At 35.0% G+C, this 24,572-nt stretch overlaps 1 protein-coding gene across 16 annotated transcripts in view; it reads left to right on the plus strand.

Moving 5' to 3' along the window:
- Slc4a10 (solute carrier family 4 member 10) overlaps positions 1 to 24,572 on the plus strand; it is a 294,937-nt gene that overhangs the window by 191,901 nt on the left and 78,464 nt on the right. For 4 of the 16 annotated variants that reach the window (XM_087650803.1, NM_001429835.1, XM_087650804.1 and 1 more), the window contains 5 exon segments: positions 3,255 to 3,443; positions 11,786 to 11,877; positions 12,781 to 12,870; positions 17,768 to 17,925; positions 20,838 to 20,925. In XM_087650803.1, the coding sequence (XP_087506929.1) occupies positions 3,255 to 3,443; positions 11,786 to 11,877; positions 12,781 to 12,870; positions 17,768 to 17,925; positions 20,838 to 20,925 (617 nt within the window). 16 annotated transcript variants of the gene reach the window in all.

Raw genomic sequence — 24,572 nt, forward strand, 5'->3', positions numbered from 1 at the left:
TCCCTTATGAATATTGACGCAAAAATACTCAATAAAATTCTGGCAAACCGAATACAAGAGCACATCAAAGCAATCATCCACCATGATCAAGTAGGCTTCATCCCAGGCATGCAGGGATGGTTTAATATACGGAAAACCATCAACGTGATCCATTATATAAACAAACTGAAAGAATAGAACCACATGATCATTTCATTAGATGCTGAGAAAGCATTTGACAAAATTCAACACCCCTTCATGATAAAAGTCCTGGAAAGAATAGGAATTCAAAGCCCATACCTAAACATAGTAAAAGCCATATACAGCAAACCAGTTGCTAACATTTAAATGGAGAGAAACTTGAAGCAATCCCACTAAAATCAGGGACTAGACAAGGCTGCCCACTCTCTCCCTACTTATTCAATATAGTTCTTGAAGTTCTAGCCAGAGCAATCAGACAACAAAGGGAGGACAAGGGGATACAGATCGGAAAAGAAGAAGTCAAAATATCACTATTTGCAGATGATATGATAGTATATTTAAGTGATCCCAAAAGTTCCACCAGAGAACTACTAAAGCTGATAACTTCAGCAAAGTGGCTGGGTATAAAATTAACTCAAATAAATCAGTAGCCTTCCTCTACACAAACAGAAACAAGCCGAGAAAGAAATTAGGGAAACGACACCCTTCATAATAGACCCAAATAATATAAAGTACCTCGGTGTGACTTTAACCAAGCAAGTAAAAGATCTGAACACTATGAACTTCAATACTCTGAAAAAAGAAATTGAAGAAGACCTCAGAAGATGGAAAGATCTCCCATGCTCATGGATTCGCAGGATTAATATAGTAAAAATGGCAATTTTAACGAAAGCAATCTACAGATTCAATGCAATCCCCATCAAAATACCAATCCATTTCTTCAAAGAGTGAGACAGAACAATTGCAAATTCATCTGGAATAACAAAAAACCCAGGATAGCTAAAATTATCCTCAACAATAAAAGGACTTCAGGGGGAATCACTATCCCTGAACTCAAGCAATATTACAGAGCAATAGTGATAAAAACTGCATGGTATTGGTATAGAGACAGACAGATAAACCAGTGGAACAGAATCGAAGACCCAGAAATGAACCCACACACCTATGGGCACCTGATTTTTGACAAAGGAGCCAAAACCATCAAATGGAAAAAAGATAGCATTTTCAGCAAATGGTGCTGGTTCAACTGGAGGTCAACATGTAGAAGAATGCAGATCGATCCATGCTTATCACCCTGTACAAAGCTTAAGTCCAAGTGGATCAAGGACCTCCACATCAAACCAGACACACTCAAACTAATAGAAGAAAAACTAGGGCAGCATCTCGAACACATGGGCACTGGAGAAAATTTCCTGAACAAAAGAGCAATGGGTTATGCTCTAAGATCAAGAATCGACAAATGGGATCTCATAAAACTACAAAGCTTCTGTAAGGCAAAGGACACTGTGGTTAGGACAAAACGGCAACCAACAGATTGGGAAAAGATCTTCACCAATCGTACAACAGATAGAGGCCTTATATCCAAAATATACAAAGAACTCAAGAAGTTAGACCGCAGGGAGACAAATAACCCTATCAAAATATGGGGTTCAGAGCTAAACAAAGAATTCACAGCTGAGGAATGCCGAATGGCTGTGAAACACCTAAAGAAATGTTCAACATCTTTAGTCATAAGGGAAATGCAAATCAAAACAACCCTGAGATTTCACCTCACACCAGTGAGAATGGCTAAGATCAAAAACTCAGGTGACAGCAGATGCTGGCGAGGATGTGGAGAAAGAGGAACACTCCTCCATTGTTGGTGGGATTGCAGACTGGTACAACCATTCTGGAAATCAGTCTGGAGGCTCCTCAGAAAATTGGACATTCCCCTGCCTGAGGATCCAGCTATACCTGTCTTGGGCATATACCCAAAAGATGCCCCAACATATAAAAAAAGACACATGCTCCACTATGTTCATCGCAGCCTTATTTATAATAGCCAGAAGCTGGAAAGAACCCAGATGCCCTTCAACAGAGGAATGGATACAGAAAATGTGGTACATCTACACAATGGAATATTACTCAGCTATCAAAAACAATGACTTTATGAAATTCGTAGACAAATGGTTGGAACTGGAAAATATCATCCTGAGTGAGGTAACCCAATCACAGAAAAACACACATGGTATGCACTCATTGATATGTGGCTATTAGCCCAAATGCTTGAATTACCCTAGATGCCTAGAACAAATGAAACTCAAGACGGATGATCAAAATGTGAATGCTTCACTCCTTCTTTAAAAGGGGAACAAGAATACCCTTGGCAGGGAATAGAGAGGCAAAGATTAAAACAGACACAGAAGGAACACCCATTCAGAGCCTGCCCCACATGTGGCCCATACATATACAGCCATCCAATTAGACAAGATGGATCAAGCAAAGAAGTGCAGGCCGACAGGAGCCAGATGTAGATCTCTCCTGACATACACAGCCAAAATACAGCAAATACAGAGGCGAATGCCAGCAGCAAACCACTGAACTGAGAATGGGACCCCTGTTGAAGGAATCAAAGAACTGGAAGAGCTCGAAGGGGCTCGAGACCCCTTATGAAAAACAAGGCCAAGCAACCAGAGCTTCCAGGGACTAAGCCACTACTTAAAGACTATACATGGACTGACCCTGGACTCTGACCTCGTAGGAAGCAATGAATATCCTAGTAAGAGCACCAGTGGAAGGGGAAGCCCTGGGTCCTGCTAAGACTGAACCCCCAGTGAACTAGATTGTTGGGGGGAGGGCAGCAATGGGGGGAGGATGGGTAGGGGAACACCCATAAAGAAGGGGAGGGGGAGGGATTAGGGGGATATTTGCCCGGAAACCGGGAAAGGGAATAATACTCGAAATGTAAATAAGAAATACTCAATTTAATAAAAAAAATAAAAATAAAAAGAGAGTGAGAAACAGAAATACAGACTGTAATATAACTTTTTCTATTATAATCATCTGAATCTGTTTGATGAATAGCATAACTTTTTGTTTAATACATTGAGTATGTTTAGAAAAATAAGTTATTTTCAAAATTAAGTGATCTATAATGAAAATTCATTTTTCCCTGTAGCAATCCTATAAATGATAGACTTTTACATCCTACCTTGAGATAGCCAAAAGAATGCCTTCCTACTTTAATATGATTAGCATTAAGAATGTCTATTGTAAACAGAAAAGCTGTGCTCCTCATCATCTCCCTGTTTCAGATATGGTCCTTGACCAGCAGGTCAGCTCAGGCCAGCTGAATGAGGATGTACGCCACAGGGTCCATGAAGCCCTGATGAAGCAGCATCATCACCAGAGTCAGAAAAAGCTCACTAACAGGATTCCTATCGTCCGATCTTTTGCTGATATTGGCAAGAAACAATCAGAGCCAAATTCCATGGATAAAAATGGTAAGTGCTCTTTTGTATGTACTATAGGACCATAAACATTAAATTCTTTCTAGTACTTAAAACCTTTTATCTGAAAATTGTTTATTGAAATTAATATTGTTTTAATAGATTTGTTTCCTTTTGTGTGTACATATATATGTATACATATACATATATATTACATATAATATATACACAAAATACACTGTATATTGGTCTTATTTTATCATTAAATTTTATCAAAAAACTTGTTTTTAGAAAAGCTTAAAGAAAGTAATATAAACCATGTCTAATTGTAGTGGCCTTCTAATTAAGTCATCTACTTTGTAGAAACAGGTTTTCTCATCTTGGCCATGGTCAACAGGTTTTATTACCGATAATAAAAGAGCACAGTGCTCTTTACACTGCAGCATCTCTGTGTGCAGGGAGCCCCGCCACATCTTCACACCACAGCATACTTGAGCAATATGACTTCCTAGTTACCCTGCTCTTTTGTTTTCTCCTTGGATGAATTTAGTCATTCATCATTTACATTGGGAAATTGCTTCAAATTTTGTTATCATAGCTTCATAAAGGAAAATGAAGTTATCATAAAGATATTATGAATTTGTTATTCTTGTATCAGCTATAAATGCTTCTCAGTTGTAAAAACAAAACTTAGTGACAGGAATGTAGCCCAGTCAGTAGAATGCTTGTTAGTGCTCAGTGTCTCACGTTTTATCTGTCGGACTAAGTAAGCGGTATATACTCACACAATTTCAGAATTTAGGTAGAAGCTGCAGAAAGTTCAAGGTTAACCTCAAGTACATAGAATGTTCATGATCAGTCTAGCAATAAGATGTTGGTTTAAAAAATCAAAAAAAGTGAGAATATTTTCAAATGATTTTTTAGAAAACCTGACTTATGCAAAATTGACCACAGTTACATGGACTGACAGAACAACATATTTCTGTGATTTTCTTCCCTTTTCAAACATTTCAGATATACTTTACAAATACATGAAGATAAGTTTCCTTTAGACTCTGCATTATGAGGGATTTTCATACTACTGAGTCAAATGTACAGGAACAAAAGAAATACTTCAATGAATAGTTCAATTTGTTTCAGTGTATCTTAAAGTCATGAAATACATTAAATCTCAGGATTTAATGCTGAATAGTAATGAATGATATATTTCTAATTGAAAAGTCACAACTGGAATATTTGTTTTCTATCTAGGTACTATGAAAGAAGCGTATCTTTCGTTGAAAATCCCTGTGACCGGGTAGACAGAGTTCTCCCTTTTCTTATTCTAGAAGGCCTATTCCTCTCGTTCCTACTCTGTTACCCTTTGGTGTTCTCAACTCTTGTCTGTGTTGCTTCGTGTTTCTATATTGGGTGTCTGTATGAGAATGTGTTATCCATTGATTACACACTATAAAGCCAACAAAGGCGGCTGAATTTTTGTTTTTAATTTTTAATAATTCACAGACATGGAAATGAACATGGAAGCTGTCCGTGACAGACAGTAAAGCACTGGTATAAAGCATAGACGCGTGTTTATGGAAGTGTCTCATGTATGCCATGGCGAATACCCACTTACGTTAGTAGTTTCAAGTGACTATTTGAAATGTAGTACCAACGCTGAGACAAATACTATATTTAGATTAATTCATATTCAAAATTATAATTTGATTTAAAATGTATATATTAATGTGAAATTGAAGATTTTATTATTTGAGATAGGGTTTACTTTTTAAAGGGAAACTTGAAGACAATTTTATTAGATTTTAAGAAGAAAACCCCTGGAGAGACAAACTTACGATAAGTTCTGGCCTCTGCCTAGGGAAAGGGAGACCATGCTGTTGAAGCTATTGCTTTAACAGTGCAAACCAATTCAGAGATTTAGTAATTTTTATGGGTGTTTTAAGTTTTCTTGATTCTTAAAAATCTTTTTAAAATATTCCATGTTTTAATTTCCAGAAATTTTGGAAAAATTTTGGACAAATAAACAGTCTTCGTCTCAGTACTTTTTCCGACATCAGACAAGAACGTGTAGACCAAACTGTGTTACTGAAACAGCTAGTCCTCATACATTGGTGCATTTCTATAGTCTTTACTTCAGTTTTCACTGAGAATAATGTTTGTATTTAAAATATTTGATACACTTTAGGGAAAGGAAAGAAGAGGTGGAATTTACTGACCTGACCCTATTTGTCATGTGCAGACCTACACTCACTGCTGACTTTGAAACTCCATTACACTAAGGAGAGAGGACAGAAGCACAGCTGTGAATCACAGGTCCACATGCAGATGCAGTAGACACAGCATCACAGAGAGTACCTTTGTTTTATCTGTGAAACGGCTTAGTTTTTCTAAAAGCTAGAATCTGAGTAATTCTGTTGCCATCTGTACAGTCAACCTTTACATGAACACATACAAATCTTTCCAGGGCATGTGTTAGGGTAATAGACACTTGGAGGCACTCATAATAAGATTCATATATCCAATTAAGTATTGTTGTGCAGCATCCTGTCAGCAGTGCTTTCTAGGCCTGGGCTTCCAACGCCTCCTCATGACTCTGTTTTGCTTCCTCACACACTTTACATAATTATGTGTTCTGAGAAGTCTGAAAATGTGTATAGACCTCAGCAATTTAGAAGTAAGGCTCCTACCCACAAGTGAAAAAAGTGCGAAAGACCTTTACTACTCAGGCTCTCAATCTACTCGTGCACTCTATAAACTGACAAACGAGATAAACAAAGAAATTGGAACTCAAAAGCATATATACAGAATTGACATTCTGTTTCAAAACATGAATAGAGACTTAATTTTTATGGTGTAAGAGTAAAAGGGGATGCAATGGAATCCTACCATGCAAAAGCATAAATGTAATAGTCTTTTTATTAAAAAAGAAAACACTCGAGCAAAACATTTTTACTCAGAAAAATGGACTTTTCCTTTTTTAACACTGTAAAATTAAAATTAATAGAGGGTTTTCTAAAAAACTTGACAACAGAACAAGCTTTCTTTAAAAGAAGCAAAGATATAGAAACAAATTATCTACCTTTGTTTAGTGTGTTTTTGTTTTAGGATCAAAAATTTGAAATGTCCTTAAAAAATGAAGTGATATTTACATAATGAAGTCTAAGAAACATTTAGAATGAAGTTTCTGTTTCCTTAACTGACTGCTCTTGTATATGTTACTTGTTCTCTCAAGGATTAAACATCCAGATACTGCATTTCAAATGCAAGTCTTCTTTGTTTTATATGTTACATAAAAAAAATAATATATTTTCTTTCTCTTTTTTCCCACTCCACATTTTCTGTCTGTTACTTTTCTTTAGCGATTTGTGATTTTTTTCAATCTTACCTACAAATTCTCTGATGTATACATGTATGTATGTATGTAAATATTTTTGGTATTCTGCACATTATCCTCAGGGTTAAGATGCAAGATGCTATGGATTCACCGTGCATTTTTAATGCCACCATGCTGTGTTTAACTTTCACTTTTCATTAAGCATCAAAACTGTGAGAATTAAATGATGATTCTGATGTTTCAATAGAAAGTGACAGTTACATTTGGCAAAACAATGGCAAAAAATAATAGAAAATTGTATTTACTTTGACATTAGAACCCTGAAAAGAATACTGAAATGAAAAATATCAAGACTATTCAAGTCATTTCTTGATTCTAGAAACACATTTCAAACACAAATGTGACTTGAGTTAGATGATCAAGAAACTAAACTACATTAATGCTTCTATTTGTCATTTCTGTCACGCATTCCCGTACACATGGAGTGACTTACATTGCAATTCTGTAATTTTCTGATTACATATTTTTTATAATTCTTGGGGCTCATGGCTTCTGTAGCATAGAGTATCTTCACACCCCCATCCATTACTACTAATCTCTATTTCTTCTCCTACTTCCTGCCTTTTCTCCCTCCTAGTTAGAATAATTTCCAGTTCTCATTTTTATTTATAACATGAAAATAGTTAAAGAGCTTCTGCTAATTTCTTCTAATTTACTGTTGAGAGTCTTAAGTGAAGAACACTTAGATTTAGAAGGATGGGCTATGTGTTGAGTATCTGACCTGGGTAGGTTGAAGCCCTTCCTGTAGTGTACATAGATGTATGGTTAATGATATTTCCTTGTGGTTTTTAATTTGTTTTACTGCCTTAAAGTTACTTTTCTTATAATGCTGCACTTTTATTACCAGATACATGATGCCTTTATGTGTTTAGATATTCACTTTATTTATAAAGCATTGTATTATTGTAAATAATATAGTATGTAGTATTTATTCCTCATAACAATCTACTTTGAAAGGAGAAAACTAGAATATTACTTAATGTTGCTTGAGAGAAAGCACATTAAGAGATTCCTATATATGAAAATGTGAACAATTCTACTGTTAAAAGAAAATTGAAATTATGTTAATTATTAACATGGTTGGTGTATATGTTTTGAGGCTGTATTGTCATTGAGCTATGAAAAATTGACTACATTTTAAGAACAAATATATTTCTAAGATAACATGTTTAAGGTTTTAATTTTTATTTGAAACTAATTATTTTGAGGCATATCAAATTTCAACAATTAATGGCATGAATACTCTTTCCATTTTTGAAGCATAGCTCACCTAATCCTAATTTCCTAAAGATTTATCTCTTTCTCCATGTTCTCTATTTCCATAAAATGTATTGTTGCACATATATGTAACTTTGTCATTCATCTCTATATTTCTTCATTTTGCTCTGTCTTGTGTCTGTCTCTAACAGGCTCATCTCATCTCTGTACCTCCCTCATCTCCTACCCTTTGGGTATCTAAATGCGTTGAAGGTTCTGAGGTAGTGTAACCATCCACCTTGGACTCTAGGATAATAGTACTGTGCCTCCATGTCTTCACCCCAGTTTCCTTCTACTGCACAGGATTTATGTTGGATTAACCAATAATAAAGAATGATATATGTAGGAAATAAACTATCTAATGATTTGATTTAGGCCAGGTAAAAAATGTAAAACTGTTATTTTATGTCATGCATTCACAAAGTTTACAGATAGGAAAGAGCTATATGTAAAGCCTCAAATACGATTCAAAGAAAATCAAACAGGTGCTAATATACATGCTATACACTCTACACTTTAATTCATATATAATAAAACAAATTAATTTTTATTAAAAATAAAGAACCATATATTTAACAGATAAAGTAATAGTATAAATAAACTTAAATGTTGAATAAAAAAGGATGGTGTTATATTTCTCAAATATTTACATTTAAATAGTTATAGACTTTAATCAGGTTTTGAATAATATTCATGCAATCTAATAAAATTACTAAGTTAAATGTTTCTTCATGGCATTTTCATGCCTTAAGATTTACATATTTTAATAGTTCAGGCAATGTAAGTTTTCAATATCATTTGATTATATGAATTTTTATCTGAGCATTTACCAGTGCTCATGGTGTAGGAATGAGAAAGAAACAGGCAAAACTACTTGTTTGTAAGTAATTAGAAAACTAATAATATATTTGCAAAGTTTCTAAATATGTAAGGATTTATTTCTAAATTTTTTATATTTTCCCTTAAAGAGGAAAATATCCTTGCAAACTCTTTTCTATTCTTTTAGAAAATAGTCACTGTGCCTAAAAATTGTCATTTATAAATGACATTTTTTCTTATAGAAATTGTATTAGAAATATCCTTCTCTATATTTGTCCATCTGTTTTATGTGACAATCTTTGAGTTCATGAAGTGTGTTTTGAAATCTAAGCCCATCATCTTCTTGCAAGTGGTGATACTTGAATTAAGTAGACTTCAAGCCAGGAGTTATAGTAGACAGCTCATTATGAGAGCTATTCTATGGTCTGAGGAATCTAGTGGTTCTGTGGACTATTACAATGCATGCATTTTAACTTCGTGTATATAACAAAATATATAAGAGTTTATTTAAAGTGTTGTAATTTTTCCCTAAATAACACAAGCTAACCTTTTAAACTTAATTCTTAAACCCACATATTTTCTGTGCCCTACAAAGTTGTCAAAACTCTTTATTTATATTATTTTACTTTAATAATTTAATGTATAGTTTTAGAAGAAGCACTTCTAAATGATTCTAAATTCAGATTTTAAATGCTATTTAAACTTTGAGGGACTTTATATGTGACAAATATTGTCATGCATTTTCTAAAGTATAGAAGATACAAATACGTGTGGTTTCCATACCTTTATAGAAGATGGCTGCACTGTAGTGCACATTCTTCCCTCTCTGCAGATTCTCTGAACTTGTCTGTACTCTTGAAATACACAGCTCTTATTGTCATCCAGTGTGCTTCTTACTTGACATTCAAAACTAGGTCATTATTGAAATCACTTAAAATATTCAGAGACTGTAGTTCTTAATTCACTTTCTGATTATCAGTTTTAGAAGGTAATATTTTATACTTTTAATTCTTAAAACATGAGTAGCATAGAAGAGTAAATTTCCAGATATATTTATTACAATTATCCAAAAATTGCAATATATATGAAAGAAAAACCAGATTTTTCAAATTATAACTTCTAGCATATTTGCTATCTGATTCAATCTCATCAAAGTTGGTTTTGTATTGGGTTGACTCTTTTTATGTGTTTTCTTACAGCATTATGTAAGTGATATTTTATGTAGCTGCTGACTACATGGCATAAATAATTATAAGAAAACATATATTTTATTTAATTTTTCTTAACATGAGTCTTACCACTTAATTTTACAGAACATCTAATAAATTTAGGTTTAAATATAGCTAATGTTCCAACTCATGCAATTATGGAGAAATGTTGTGAAACTGGGGATTGAAGACATCTGTTAGTAGCACAAATGCATTATGTAAAGGCTTTTTAAAAATAACAGTTATTATTTTGAGAACAGTAAGTTGAATGGCTGCTTATGAACAATTCAGTTGTAGCTGTGCATTGCAGGTAGAGATGGGAGAATGTAAAGTTTTTCTGACTTCCCTTGAAGGGTATTCATTGCCCTGAATTATGTATTCAAAATTGAGAATCTGTGTCCATGGTTTGAGGTGAACTCACTTTAAAAGGTCATTAGATCTTTACCTTCACAAAATTCATTGTTTTTTTGTTTTGATGGAAGCAGAAAAATACTTAAATTGTAGAATATTAAATCTATTCCTTTCTAACAAAGTGATTTTAATGCAGAAAATGTTATCTATTAACAGATGATCTCTGACTGTCAGACTTACAAGTCTAAGCAGTGAAATTATATGAACATGTAAACTAAGTAATTTTGGTTTTAATCATCTTTGTTGATCAGCAAAAAAATTTGAAGAAAAAAATTCCGACACCATTTAAAGGAGTTAGAGAAGTTCAGAATTGGCAGGATCCGGGGCGGGGGGGAGATGAAGTTGAATTCTGATTAAAACTGAAATGGCATCATGTAGAGAGAAAAGGTAGGCACAGAGAGTAGGTCCCGTGTGTGAGATCTATGAATGTAAAACACAGATTTTGAAGCCACTGAGTTAAAAATGCAAAAATAGTCACAGCTTCAACACTGTATTGACATTACCCACTTCACAGCAAAAGTAAAAACATGGTCAGAGGGTAGGCTGAGCAAAGTGGGTTAATCATAATTTACAGCCAACTGTGGCGTATTTAAGGCTGTTACATAGTAAATGATGGAAATTAATGTCTTCTGGTCACTGTCACACCCCATGTGATCCTGCAAACTAACCTCACCTTGCATACAAGGGAGAGACCCACATCATAATTGTAATTTCAGTAACATTCATGAAACACCAGTGCAGCGCTGGTTTAGTGACCGTTTCTTCCATAATAGATAAATAGCAGAGCTTATGTAACTGAATAGGTATAGGCACAAAATCACATGTGTTTCTAATAAGCTCCGTTTCTAACTTTCATTGCTAAAGAACACAGTGATTTGGATTTTTAAATGTAATAGAATGAAAAATATTTTGAGCACTTACCAGTATCAATCCTTTTTTATATTGTCAAAAATTCTTCAGAGTTTAAAAGTTATGTCTTTTAAAATATATGCAATTCATTTTTATTTATATTTAGAAATCAAATATTAGTTTATGGTTAAATTTAATTAAATTTTGTAGGCATCTTTTCATCAAAGAAATTAACCATTTAGTGTTTTAAATTGATAATTGGCTTAAATGTTCTTGATTGATTTCTCCCATTTCTATCTGTAACTGATAATCTTTGTATTGATATAGTTCCATTTAATTGAACGTTCATGCTTACAGCATAAGCTTGTTAAAGTTTCTACTGAGTTTGGTTAAATTGGAGTTCACATTTCACCTACTATAAGTAGTTGTCTGTGTTCTGCAATAACAATCTCTTTTAGCAGGTCAGGTCGTTTCTCCTCAGTCTGCTCCAGCCTGTGCTGAAAATAAAAATGACGTCAGCAGGGAAAACAGCACCGTAGACTTCAGCAAGGTAAGTGCCCCTCTCCTCCGCTGAGGAAGCTGCTAAGTCCCTAGTAAAACTGCTACCTGTGGACACATTCGCATGCCTTTACTTGCTTTCTTAGCTGAAGCCTGAAATTGTTATAGACAAGTGTCAGAGTTCAGTCTCCACGCAGGACTTTGCCCGTTTGAGAAAACAGATGTGTAAATTTTGAGAATCTTTTGGATGTAGCCACTCAGAGTAACGCTTGCAGTAGAATAGACAAGTGAACGTTGTAAGGAGCTTATTCTGTTGTATAAAAACATGTGCTTGATTCCCTCCTCAAAATCACCCTCCCGTTATTTGTAGAAAAACAAGTCTTTGATATAAGTCTCTATCATTGTATTTGGGGAAAGTCAGTGAAGGAAACCCTCAAAGGTAAAATTAGCAGAACTTTGAATAAAAACATATAGAAGGGTTTATTATGGTGAAAGCTACTTCGAGTTGAATTTGATCTAAATGAAATAATTTGTTTAAATTTATACTGAAAAAATAATGAGTTAGCAAAAATGAAGGGATTTTGGTTAATATGTTCCCGACTTTTTATATGCGCTACAGTAGCTATGGCATAGCAACCGTTGAATAGAACAGAAAAGTTTCAATATTGATCAAGAATAAGGATGTTGAACCACATCCTTTTAACTGAGTGGCTGATAAATATTTTGATAATGCTCTTAGCACTAGCAATAATGGGAGGCAGTAGGAATGGTCTTCAGTCTGAGGAAGTAATCTAATTCAAAGTTCTGAAAGGATTGACAGAAGTCAGCTTCTTGGACCTGTTTTAGCTTCCAGGGATGCTATACACCCTAGTTCTGTGCATGCTTTCCCTCTGCTGCCTGGAGCCTCTTGTGGGAGCATGATGTATGAGCTTAAGTCTGTTAATTATGCGTGCAGGGACTGGGAGGCCAGCAAAAAGGGCATACTAGTCCATGTGGGATGAAACAAAGGCTTGACAAAGGACCACCACACCAGCAGGAGAGAGAGGTGAGGGCACGCGGGCGGGCTCTACTTCTACAGTAGTTCAAAGCTCATTTCACTGTATGTAGGCATGCAATTCAAATATTAAACCAGTTTAAATGTGTTCCATCTGCCACTCTAAGAGTTATATTTTTAACGCATTACCTCATCATTCATCTGCAAGTTATAATAAATCTGTCACAAACTGCCATAAATTTAATTTCTGCTGTTCTTAATTCAAAACAATATCTTAAAAGTGATGACATAAAAATTGACAATGGAATATTTGACATTTTTTAAGAACGGTGCTTTTTAAATTATGTAGATAAATTACCTTTAAACTTAAAAATCTTCTTATACATCGTGGTCTATATTTCCATTTCATTTTGATGTTTTTGTTGACCTATCTTCAGGGTCTTCAAAATTAATTGATCTTCGTTAAAGAGAAATAAAGATTGCCATTTAAAGACAGTAGTCTCATCCCTAGGCCCCTAACAATTAGAACTACATAAATGTGAAAAATAAAATTTCTACCCTTTAATTCTTTCCTGTATTGTTGCATTTTCATGTTCTGGGCTATTTAATGGAGGAGCTTGAGCCAGTCATCTGCATCCCTCCATGTTTTCTCCATAGCATTGTTCAGTGGAAAGAACATATCTTTTGAGAAAGGGCATGCAAACTTGAATGCTAAATGTCTAACATCTATCTGTTACTATTTATGGAGACTCTCCCTAACTGCAGCATTATCATCTCCTAAAGCAAGTGTAATAAATATTTATTGTTCTGCTGTAAAGACTTAATGGTATTAGGGCCTGTTAGAGCACTGAGCAAGGCTATGCAAGGAAAATGACTGCTGTATTAAGATTGGGAATGGTAGTGCCAAGACAAATTCCACCCCAGATTTAATGTGCTGCTCTCCACTGGGTCTTCTATGGTGCTTGACTTAGATTTTTTTGAAGGGACCTGAAAAAATTCTAAATAATTTAAGTACTTAGTTTTAGAGTTACAAACCAAAACAAGAAACATTTGCAGTTTTATAACCCCATAGAACAGAAAGGTAGAGTTTGGAAAGAGTTCTTGTATCCATCGCCTTGAAAACAATTCGCAGTGCCAGATTTTGAAAGTATGCAAGTTAAAATGTCTTTAACCTGATGATTTTAGTTTGGTGGTGGATTTATTAAAATTTAGCCAATCTCCACATTACTGTGTCTATTTCAATATTTTAAGTCTTGTTACATGGATCATAAATCTCAGTCGAAATTGAGATATTAAAAAGCTCTTTTTCATTTTATGTAACTTGATCCTGTGTTCTATCAACCCTTAATCTACACAATTTTACTCTATACAGTGATTAGGCCCATCAGCTTATTAAATTAAGTAATGAACTAATATAATCCACTGCATCAGATTATAGCTCTTTCACTTACGCCTTCAAAAATTTGGTGCTTTAACATACTGTAAACCTCTTTGTGTTTTAGCATGGTAGCAATGGCTTCTGGATGTCAACAGTGACTGTTTATTACAAACGGTCCTAAACGGACATTACAAATGTCCCATAGTTCCCCACCTACCATCTCGTGCATTTTCCTATCTTTCTGTTCGGCGTGAAGCATATTAGGAGTAAGGAACCTTAGTTGTCTCACTTAGGCAAAAATCAAATCCTGCTGAAGATTTCAGTGTTGGCCCCAATTTGCTGGGAAAGAACCTCTATTAACTTCCAGGCCTTCGATAGTAGCCTTAAGATTTGAACTTTCTCTGTGAATGTCCATGTCCTCATCTTCCAACTTCAAGTGTGTGCCTTGAGCAGGCAATTCCAGCTCCACTGTGGTCTCCTCCCCCATCTTGTTGCTTAGAGATGAACTATTTTCATCAGCATTTTAAGTCCCAAATAGCTAGAATCAGGCATCTTTCCCTTCTTGGCATAATAGTGGGGCCTACAGAGCCTAGAAATATGGTATAAATCCAGAACTCCCAAAATGTATCTTGACACTCTCAAGGTTCTCTACAAAGCACTGGAAACTTCCAGGGTTCCTCTGTTTTCGTTTCAACTGTTTGAATCCATTAAAGGATTTTCTTAAAAATGCATTAGGACCTAGACCCTCAACTCATCTTTTAAGTAGCTATGAATTTATGCAAGATTAAATTTGTGATTCTTAAATGTAATTTTCTGTTTTAACAAAAAGTGGATATATTGCTAAATGAGATTCTTTATAAACTGTGATCTAATGTAAGTATAAAGTATAAGACTATTCCAGGTATAATTTAATCTGAAAATATGAAAGTGATTAATGTATTACAAAATCTTCCACCTTCTCAAAACCCATATCTCATTCAGGAATAATACAACATAATGAATGCAATATAATGACTGACCACAGATACATGAGTATAATTTATTACATTTAAAATGAAAATATAAACTTACTGATCTTGAAATAGATTATGCATAGCTTTTTTGGTAATAAATATCAATTATATATTTGGTTTAATGTACCTTCTAAAATCATAGATAATGATCACAAGGGTTGTTTTTGTAAATTAAGCTCTTTCATATGCTATGCCATCCTCTATCCAACCTAATTCCAATTTAAAGAAGTTAATTCTGTATTTGTACCTTCTCTGAGGTAAAGATTTTAATAGCCAAGACTGATAGTTGTTGAACAATAAATTAATTAATCACAGTATTCTAGGTAGAATTTATACTTCAAGCATTACCAATAAATTTTATATTAATTACAAATTGTATGAATTTATTTTTTAGATTCACAATTTTCTTACATCTGTGTTTGTGTGTGTGTGTGCACGCGTGTGTGTGTACATCTGTATGCTATAGTGTATATGCGAAGATTAGAGGAGAGGATGCAGGGGTCAGTTATCTTCTTACACCATTTGGGTTCTAGGGCTCAAACTCAGGTCTTAAACTTGGCAGCAAATGCCTGAGCCATATCACAGGCCTCTATTTAAATTTTGTTCCATTGCATTAATAGTAGATCCTAACTTTTAATCTTGATAAGATTATTTATTTCTTTCGAGCTTAGAAAACTTTGTAAAACTTTATTATGGATTTCTCAGAGCCCTCAGAGCAGTGAGATAGACTGCTGAAATCTGAGGGTTATGTTCAGAGTCCTAGCACCCACATAACTGCCAGGCAGTCTGGATAGCGCCCCTATAAACCTGATGCTCAGTGTGCAGAGACAAGGGATCCCCGAAGCAAACTGAACAGGTAGACCCGAGGAACCAGTGAGCTCTTGGCTTAAGAGACCTTCATTTTAGAAGCTGGATGAAGCCAGATAAACGACATTAACTTCTGGCATTCACACATGCATACACTTACACAATGAAGACATATGCATTTACCACACACATGCACATTTACAACAAAAATGAATATCCTAACACATATGGAATATAGAAAATCTTTTATCTGTTTCCTGGAATCTTTTATGGGCAATTATAGCAAAAGTGTAAACATTGCTAATTTAAGAATTTTAAGTGTACAATAAAAGCCATGAATGAACCTTGCTTATCTATGAAACAAAAGGTTAGATTCTAAAAAAAGAAAAGCCAAAATACATGGCATGTAATAGTCATCACACATACCTCAGGAACTCATATTTGTATATCTGAAGAGTACAAGTGGTGGAACTTGTGGCTTATAATAGTTGTGAAATATTTTATCTACACATACATTTAATTTCATAAAGGATTCTATCCTTTAAGATAGAAATATGACTACACTATTAACAGAATGCTATATTTTTTAAGTTATGTTATTTTTCAGTATTAGAAATGGTATCTAGAGCTGGCCACATGCTAGGTAATTGATTTACTCTTACAGCTATATAAACTACTATATCTAATCCTTTTATAGAAATATAGCTACAGGTACTGTTTTGTTAACAGCCATATCTTACATATAGTTTAATACATATCTTTAAATAGTTGTACTAATGCCCTAGTTTTAGAAATTCTTTTATTTTTGAGATTATATCATTTCCCCCATTTCCTTTCTTCCTCCAAGCCCTACCATATACCCCATTTTGCTGCCTTTCAAATTCATTTATTTTTCATTATTAAATGATATATGTGCATATATTCTTAAATATAACCCTCTCCATTTGTATAATGTTACTTATGTCCATAAGAGTTACATTTAAACATTTTATTAATTTAAAACTCCTTGGAATAGTATTTTCTAATTTTTAAGACTTCAAAAAATTTAACTGGTCTAAAAACATCTTAGACTCATTGATACAAAGCAGAACACTCTCTCTCTCTCTCTCTCTCTCTCGCTTATTCCCACTTTGAGCCTTGGTCCTGATTTCATTAACATAATGGCATAAAAATTACTAGGGCAGATATACTCCTAGTCCCTAAAACAGTGTTCCATAAAAAGCAACACAAATGAGTTAGACACAAGAAATAGGACGTGCAAATTTTACTTTAAAGTCACTGCTTCATTTTCATTACTGCTTCGTGCATAAAAATGATTTGTATTTAAAGACTATTCTTCATGCATTTTCAGACATCACCCTTTAGTCTTAGCATTTCCTCCTTTTAGTGGTCCTTTTTGTTTTATTTTCATTCATTTAAATCACAGGCATTTCATAGTAGAAATTCACCTATGGATCAGCAGTAATTCTAAATGCTTTTAACCAATTTTTCTCTATGCTGTTATATCTCAGTTATATGGAGAATTATGTAAACAGAAATTTGTCAGGCCAACTATACTATATAAAGAACATAATACAATTAAATAAAAACAAATGCTAAAAGCCATATTATACTATAAAAAATATATTTACTTTAAAGTAGACATATTTGAATATTAGTTGAAATGTATAAAATTAGTCTATTCTAAAATATTAAATTTATTAACATTGTAATTTTTCATGATTAAAATATTTACTTGTGATGCTCTCAGGTTGATCTTCATTTTATGAAAAAGATTCCTCCGGGTGCTGAGGCTTCAAACATCTTGGTAGGAGAACTGGAGTTTCTAGACAGAACTGTGGTTGCTTTTGTCAGGTTGTCTCCAGCCGTCTTGCTCCAAGGACTGGCTGAAGTTCCAATCCCAAGCAGGTAAAAGTAGTCAAGCATTTTTCATGTTTATGGAATTATTTATTTTAGGTAATGGCAATATTTTAATACAATTTTCTCATAGACGCTTGATTAGAAATGAGTGTCGTATCCACAAACTTACTGTTTCTTGCTTATAAGCATGGGGAGTGCTTTAAAAATTAGTCTAACCTTCCTTGTCCTTCTAGAAATTCATATTTCATTTCAGGCATGCTCCCCATCTATAAAGTTTAATTTTACAGTTTATCAAAGATTATATTGAACTGTGTGTTCAAGAAAGAGGATCTTATATATGTGTAGTTCCAATCAAGAGGATGATGGTTTCCAGGGAAACCATGGCTTTGTTTTGTTAGGCCTTCAACTCATGGAAATAGCTTATATGGGACCAAATACCTCAAGCTTCAGCCCTAGGACAGTGGGTCTTTAATTCCCAGGATCTGAAGACTCATTGGTAGTCAGTCATATGATGAAAGTGGTTGATTCTGGTTAAAAGGTCAAGATTAATTTGTTTATCTGAACTTTTTCTATTTAACTATGCATTGAAAATAATAGGTAATGTTAAAACAAACTGAGTTCTATTGTTATTTACTCATGTCTTATAGATATAAGGGTTCTTGTGAATAAAGCTGAGGGAAAAGAAACAGAAAATAGAATATTGATTTTGTCATGCTAGGTTCTTACTGTTTACCTGGGAATTGCCTTTCCTTCTCTCCTGCTGCCAACTCTCCCGATTCTCATGCACACCTGACTTTGTCTAACCACAGGAGAGCCCATTCGCTAAGGGACATTAAAAGAGTTGAGAAGTGTGGACGCTGTGTCTAATGGGTTTGGAAAATCATTTTCTTCTATGAAACTTTGACTATAACTCAAAACATGACACATATCATACCACAGTTTGGTTACAGATAAGTTTTTCAGGAAATAGGGAAAAGTAGAAGCAGGAGAAGCCTCATTCTGTACGGACCCTGTTGACGAGAGTAGCAATGAGACATGTACCTCATGTCTGCCTTGGTCCAAGTAGGAAACCTAGTTACCATTAAGGTTATAGAAGTAAATTTCTATTTATCCTATTTCAAGGTTACTGTAATACATGCCGGCTTTTAATTAAAAACTGAGAAGATAAGCTGTGTATATTAAAATAGAATATAATTGTGCGAATAAGGTTATATATTTCTACATGTAAACTATAGGCTACTAAGAGTTTCTAAAAATCTGGGATTCCAATTTCATGTGTCATGTTTATTAATTGCAAAGATACCTGAGCAGTTTAAAATTCCCATTCAGTTGGATACTCACATTTCACCACTAACGAAGGAATTTGGATACACATGAGTAAATGCAGTCTGTTTATCACACTTAACAGTTTCTGTATTTCAAAGAAAAGAAAAATTCCCAGGGGTAGACTATAGCCATGATAAGGTTATACATCTTCCCTTTGAAAAGTCTCAGGCTTAAGTGACCTCTTTCTTACTGATTCAGCAAAGAATTAGAGACAATGAAGAAAAATTCGAGTCACTATAGAGCCACTGTGTAGGGAGAGATTCAAAAGACCAGGCTATTTTGTAGGAAAGGTGAAAAATGAAAGAAGATTAGAATAAAGAAGTGAAGAATAAAGAAAACTATCTGTAAACCCCAATTATCCTTTCTTAGGAGGTAAAAGGTATGACATGATTATAAAGGCATTATACAATAAATGTCAGAAAATACGTTTTAGGGCTTTATAAATAGCACATGCACTAGAAAATTTAAAAATAGCAAGATACTCACAGGTTAGAAAATTTTCAAAAGTAATATAGTTGATAAAACCTCTGACACTACATTCACCTATTCTTGATTTTTATATATTACACACACATGCACACACACACACACACACACACAAACCCATGCATACATATACACACATATACATATACCACACACAGAGAAGCACACACATGCACATACACACATAGAAGCACATGCACACACATCCCAAACATGAACCCAATCACTCACAAACACACACATACTCATATGCACACACAAGCACACATGCAAAAACATGCACACACACATACACTCACATGCACATGCACACAGGCACACAGACAGACACACAGAAAAACACACACACACATGCACGCACTAAGAGAGAACAGAATTTGATGTGTTCAATTATAACTGAAAGAAAATTAATGTCATATATAACCTCAAGGTTGTCTAATAGATGCTTCATTTAAAACATATATAATCACTAACATTTACAGCTAAAGAAAGCATAGAATTATACTAACTACAAACTGTACCAGATAGAGTTATTCATCCTTAGTAACACAAACCATTTAACAAATGAATACCACAAAATGCTATGGCAGCATAAATGGAACACTATAATTTTCATACTTTTTTCTTCTGCCTAACTCATTTTTAAGTCCTAACAGTTTTTATGTTCAATAAAAATGCATGTACATTAACTAGATGTTAATAATGTGCTCTTCCCTTAATGTGCAATGCTGTATTGCCTTTCTTCTCGGTCTTCATTTTATGTACTAGTGAGCATTTCTGCTTCCTAGTCAGATTTAACTTTCCCATCATCCTCTTCTAAGGACTTATAATCTTTAAAATTCCTGGCACTAATTCATAGGCTATATAGACAGCTAAAAAGAGAAATCCTGGGGTTAAAAGCAATCCAAATTCATAGGCTATATAGACAGCTAAAAAGAGAAATCCTAGGGTTAAAACCAACCCATCATTCCCTTTGCATGAGGATATTACACTGAAGTCTCAACTGTAAAACATTTCAAAGTCATAATGAACTGCAGAAAGTCTTATATTAAAGTCCTCATTTTGTCTTATTACTTTGAAGGGAGGGGTTCTGTTCCAAGGGGGTTGTTGCTACATTTATACCTTGAATTTTTTCTTCTTAATTACAGATTTCTGTTTATCCTTCTGGGACCACTGGGAAAGGGTCAACAGTACCATGAGATTGGCAGATCGATTGCAACCTTAATGACTGATGAGGTATTTGTTCATGTTCCTACGGAATAGTTCCCTCACAAGATACAACTAAATTTGGAGGTCTATTTCATGATAGTTTTCTGGGAATTTTATTTATGTGTATTAAATCCCATTTTCCCAAGTTTTCACTACCAACTTTCTTTGAGAAAACTGTATCTGTATACATTAACAATAATAATAATAATATGTACATGTAAAATGTACATATTCCAACAAGATAGAGATAGATAGAAGATAGATAGATAGATAGATAGATAGATAGATAGATAGATAGATAGATAGATAGATAGATAGACAGACAGGCAGATAGATTTCTCCATGTCCCTAACCTTGGGATCTTTAGTCTATTGGTGGAGATGTAGATGAATTTTAAGGGGTTGATGATCTCTATTATATAAATATATTTCTTTGTTAAAAAACCATGCAGATATATTTTGGATTATATAAACCTGTCATTAGCTTCTCAAAAGAGATATAATCTCAAAAATGTAAGACCTTAAAATCAGAATCTATGACATCTTAACAGTGTGGCTGATTAAACAAGATGTGAACAAGAACAGCACCAAGCAATATGTTAACATGAAAAGTCATCTTAGAGATGCTAGCCCTTGACAAAGAATTACAGGCAGCTAAGGATGGCTGAAGGAGATGTAGGGGAAGGAAGGAGGGAGGAGAGAGAGATTTAGAGACAGAGACAAGGGAAGAGAGACAGAAATAGAGACACAGAGAGAAAAAGACAGAGAAAAGGGAGGGGAGACAGAAAGAGACAAGAGAAACAGAATCTTCCCCTGGGCTGACTTAGGTTATCCAATACCAAGTGGTCAGCCCTGAAAATATACATACAAGCAATGCTAAATGAACTCAGCAGGTTACACTAATGTTTATTCAGTATGTACATGTAACAATAATAAACTTCATAAAAAGGCCTTGAATTTGAGAGGAAGCATGTGGAGAGAGTTGGAGGGAGGAGATGGTGGATTGTTAATTTATTCAAGTATTTATTAGATATGAACTATATTTCAGCACTTATGCAGATGGTAGATAAAAATACGGACAAAAGATTTTTCTTTTATTGAATCAATTATTGAAAGATAGAGGGACATCAAAGCTAAATACACCGTACATGGAAATACTTGTTACAGAAGAAATCACAAGAGCAGAGGAGGGAGAAAGAGGTGGCCTGAGTTGCCTTTTAAGTTAAAGAGAGGGCTTTTGATCCAACAATCAACAAGGACTAAGGTTCGAGATGGGAACATTTCTAGATCACTCAGAATATTTAAAACAAAAAGGCTCAGGAGGAATGAGGCCAGAGTGGTAATGGACGAGTTGTGAAGGGAATTGGTATATTACCGAGACCTTAGACTGACTTGGGAAACAAGTGGAAGAGTGCGAGTGGACCCCAGTCATCCTTAACTCCTCCTCCTCATTTCACACCCACATTCCATCCATAAGTGAGCCTGTCAGACTCAGGCACTATGTGCAGAATCCTGCCATGTTTCCCTTTCCACACGCCTGTGTCTGTGGTTCCACACAGCTCTATCTGTGTTTCCCATCATCTAGTTTTTTCTGTTATCACAGAGTCCCACCATTGCACCAATCTGTTATACAAATTACTGTTCTGCCTTTGCTTCACTTCATCTGCTAGTAATTCAGTGGTTAGAGAAATCCCTCCTCTGCTCAAAACCCTCAAATGGCCTCCCATCTCGTTCACAGTCAGTGTTTACAATGAACTGCAGAAATCTTCGATGCCGGTCCTTCCCCTCGGCTCTCATCTCCTGCTCACATCTCAGGAATCCCACCCTTACTGTTTTCAAACATGGCATGCATGCTCTACATTTGCAGGCCCTTAGTTTGGAATGTTTTTGTTCCTGAAAGCAATAAGGCTTGGATTCATAAGGTCTTGGTAAAAAGAAATTACCAAAGGCCCCTTAATTACTGCGTTAAAAACCAGCATCACTTCGCTTTCCTGATGTATCTTGTCTATTATGCTTTCCATCGTCCACCAAATGTATCGTCACTTACACTCGTCTTCTCTCCCATCACTCTAGAATGTAAGCTTCACTAAAGTGTGGGTTTTTGGGTTTGTTCTTTCCCATATCCCTTGCATATAAATGACTTGGCATACATTTATTGAAGAAATGTTTAGAGATCATTTTAACAAGTAAAACAGACTTTAAACAGGTAAAATAGGCATTATGTAATTAATAATTAGTTCTTAGAAATAGTGACAATGACAACCTGCTGATTCCATTTAGGGTTCCTTGTGTATATATAATTCAGGGCTGATCACTTAATATTGGCTAACCAATTAGTGGGTTCATCCCTGGGTAGGACATTTTCTCCTATTTCCAGCATTTGTTGGTTGCCATGGTTATTTGTCTATGGGTCTGACTCTGTAAGATATAAAATATCCCGTCCATGTTAGCAGTGTATTGGTGTTGTTCTTCAGGTCTTGTTGAGGTACCTTGTGTGAAGCTTTTCTGTCATCTCTAGAAGACAGCAATAGAGCCTTTACATCAGTTTGTGGAGAAAAAGATGTCTTGGCAGAAGTCTGGGGTATTTGTGGATTCCCATGGTCAACAATTCAATTAGCTGTAACCCCGTCCCAGGATTGGAAGCTTCATTTGGTGACAAGAGATGCCCAGTTGGGTGGCTCTACCTCCCTGGTGATTTTGTTTAGGTCATCTTCATATATGTGTATATATGACCAAGAGTGTTACAGTTGGATCCCTAAGTAGATGGATTCCCTTCTTCCCATGGAACCCCCACACTCATTTCCATGGTACTTGTACACGTTTGCCTTCCCACCAGCAGTGAAGCAGTGTTTCCCTTTCTCCACAGCTTTGCCAGCAAGCGGTGTCATTTAGTTGGTGACCGTAGCCAATCTGACAAGTGTAAGACGGGATCTCAAAGTACTTTTAATTTGCATTTCCTTAATGGAAAGGATGCTGAGTATTTCTTTTAAGTGTTTCTCAGCTTTTGAGTTTCCTCTGTTCAGGATTCTGTTTGAATCTGTACCCTATTTTTAAATCCAGTTATCCAGTTTTAATATCCAGAGGGTTTTTTGTTTTTGTTTTGTTTTTGTTTTTGTTTTAGCTCTTTATATATTTTGGGCATTAGCCCTCTATAAGATGTGGAGTTGGTGAAAATCTTCTCCAATTCTGTAGGCTGCCACTTTGTCTGACTGACAGTGTCCTTGTCATACAGAAGCTTTTTGGTTTCATAAAGTCCCATTTGTTAACGTCAGTCTCAGTGTTTGAGCTAATGGTGTTTTGTTGAGAAAGTCCTTACCTGTGCTAACTTCATCTTCCACGAGGTTCAGTGTATTTTGTTCTATGTTGAGGCCTTTGGTCCATTTGGAGTTGAGTGCACGGTGTTAAGTGTGTATCTACTTGGATGCTTTTAAGTGCAGCCATGCAGCTCGACTAGCACCGTTGGTTGAGCTTTTGCCCCAGTGTGTATTTATAGCTTCTTTATATTAAAAAACTCACATGTCCACAGGTGTGTGGATTTATGTCTGCATCTTCAGTTTGATTCCGTTGTTCACCATGTCTGTTTCTGTGCCAGTAGCATGTTGTTTTAATTATGATGGCTCCGTAGCACGCCTTGAACTCGGGATAGATGATGATACTTCCTACAGTTCTTTGATT

The sequence above is a fragment of the Rattus norvegicus genome, chromosome 3 (assembly GCF_021556685.1).
Source record: "Rattus norvegicus strain SHRSP/BbbUtx chromosome 3, alternate assembly SHRSP_T2T, whole genome shotgun sequence".
Classification (NCBI taxonomy): Eukaryota; Metazoa; Chordata; class Mammalia; order Rodentia; family Muridae; genus Rattus; species Rattus norvegicus.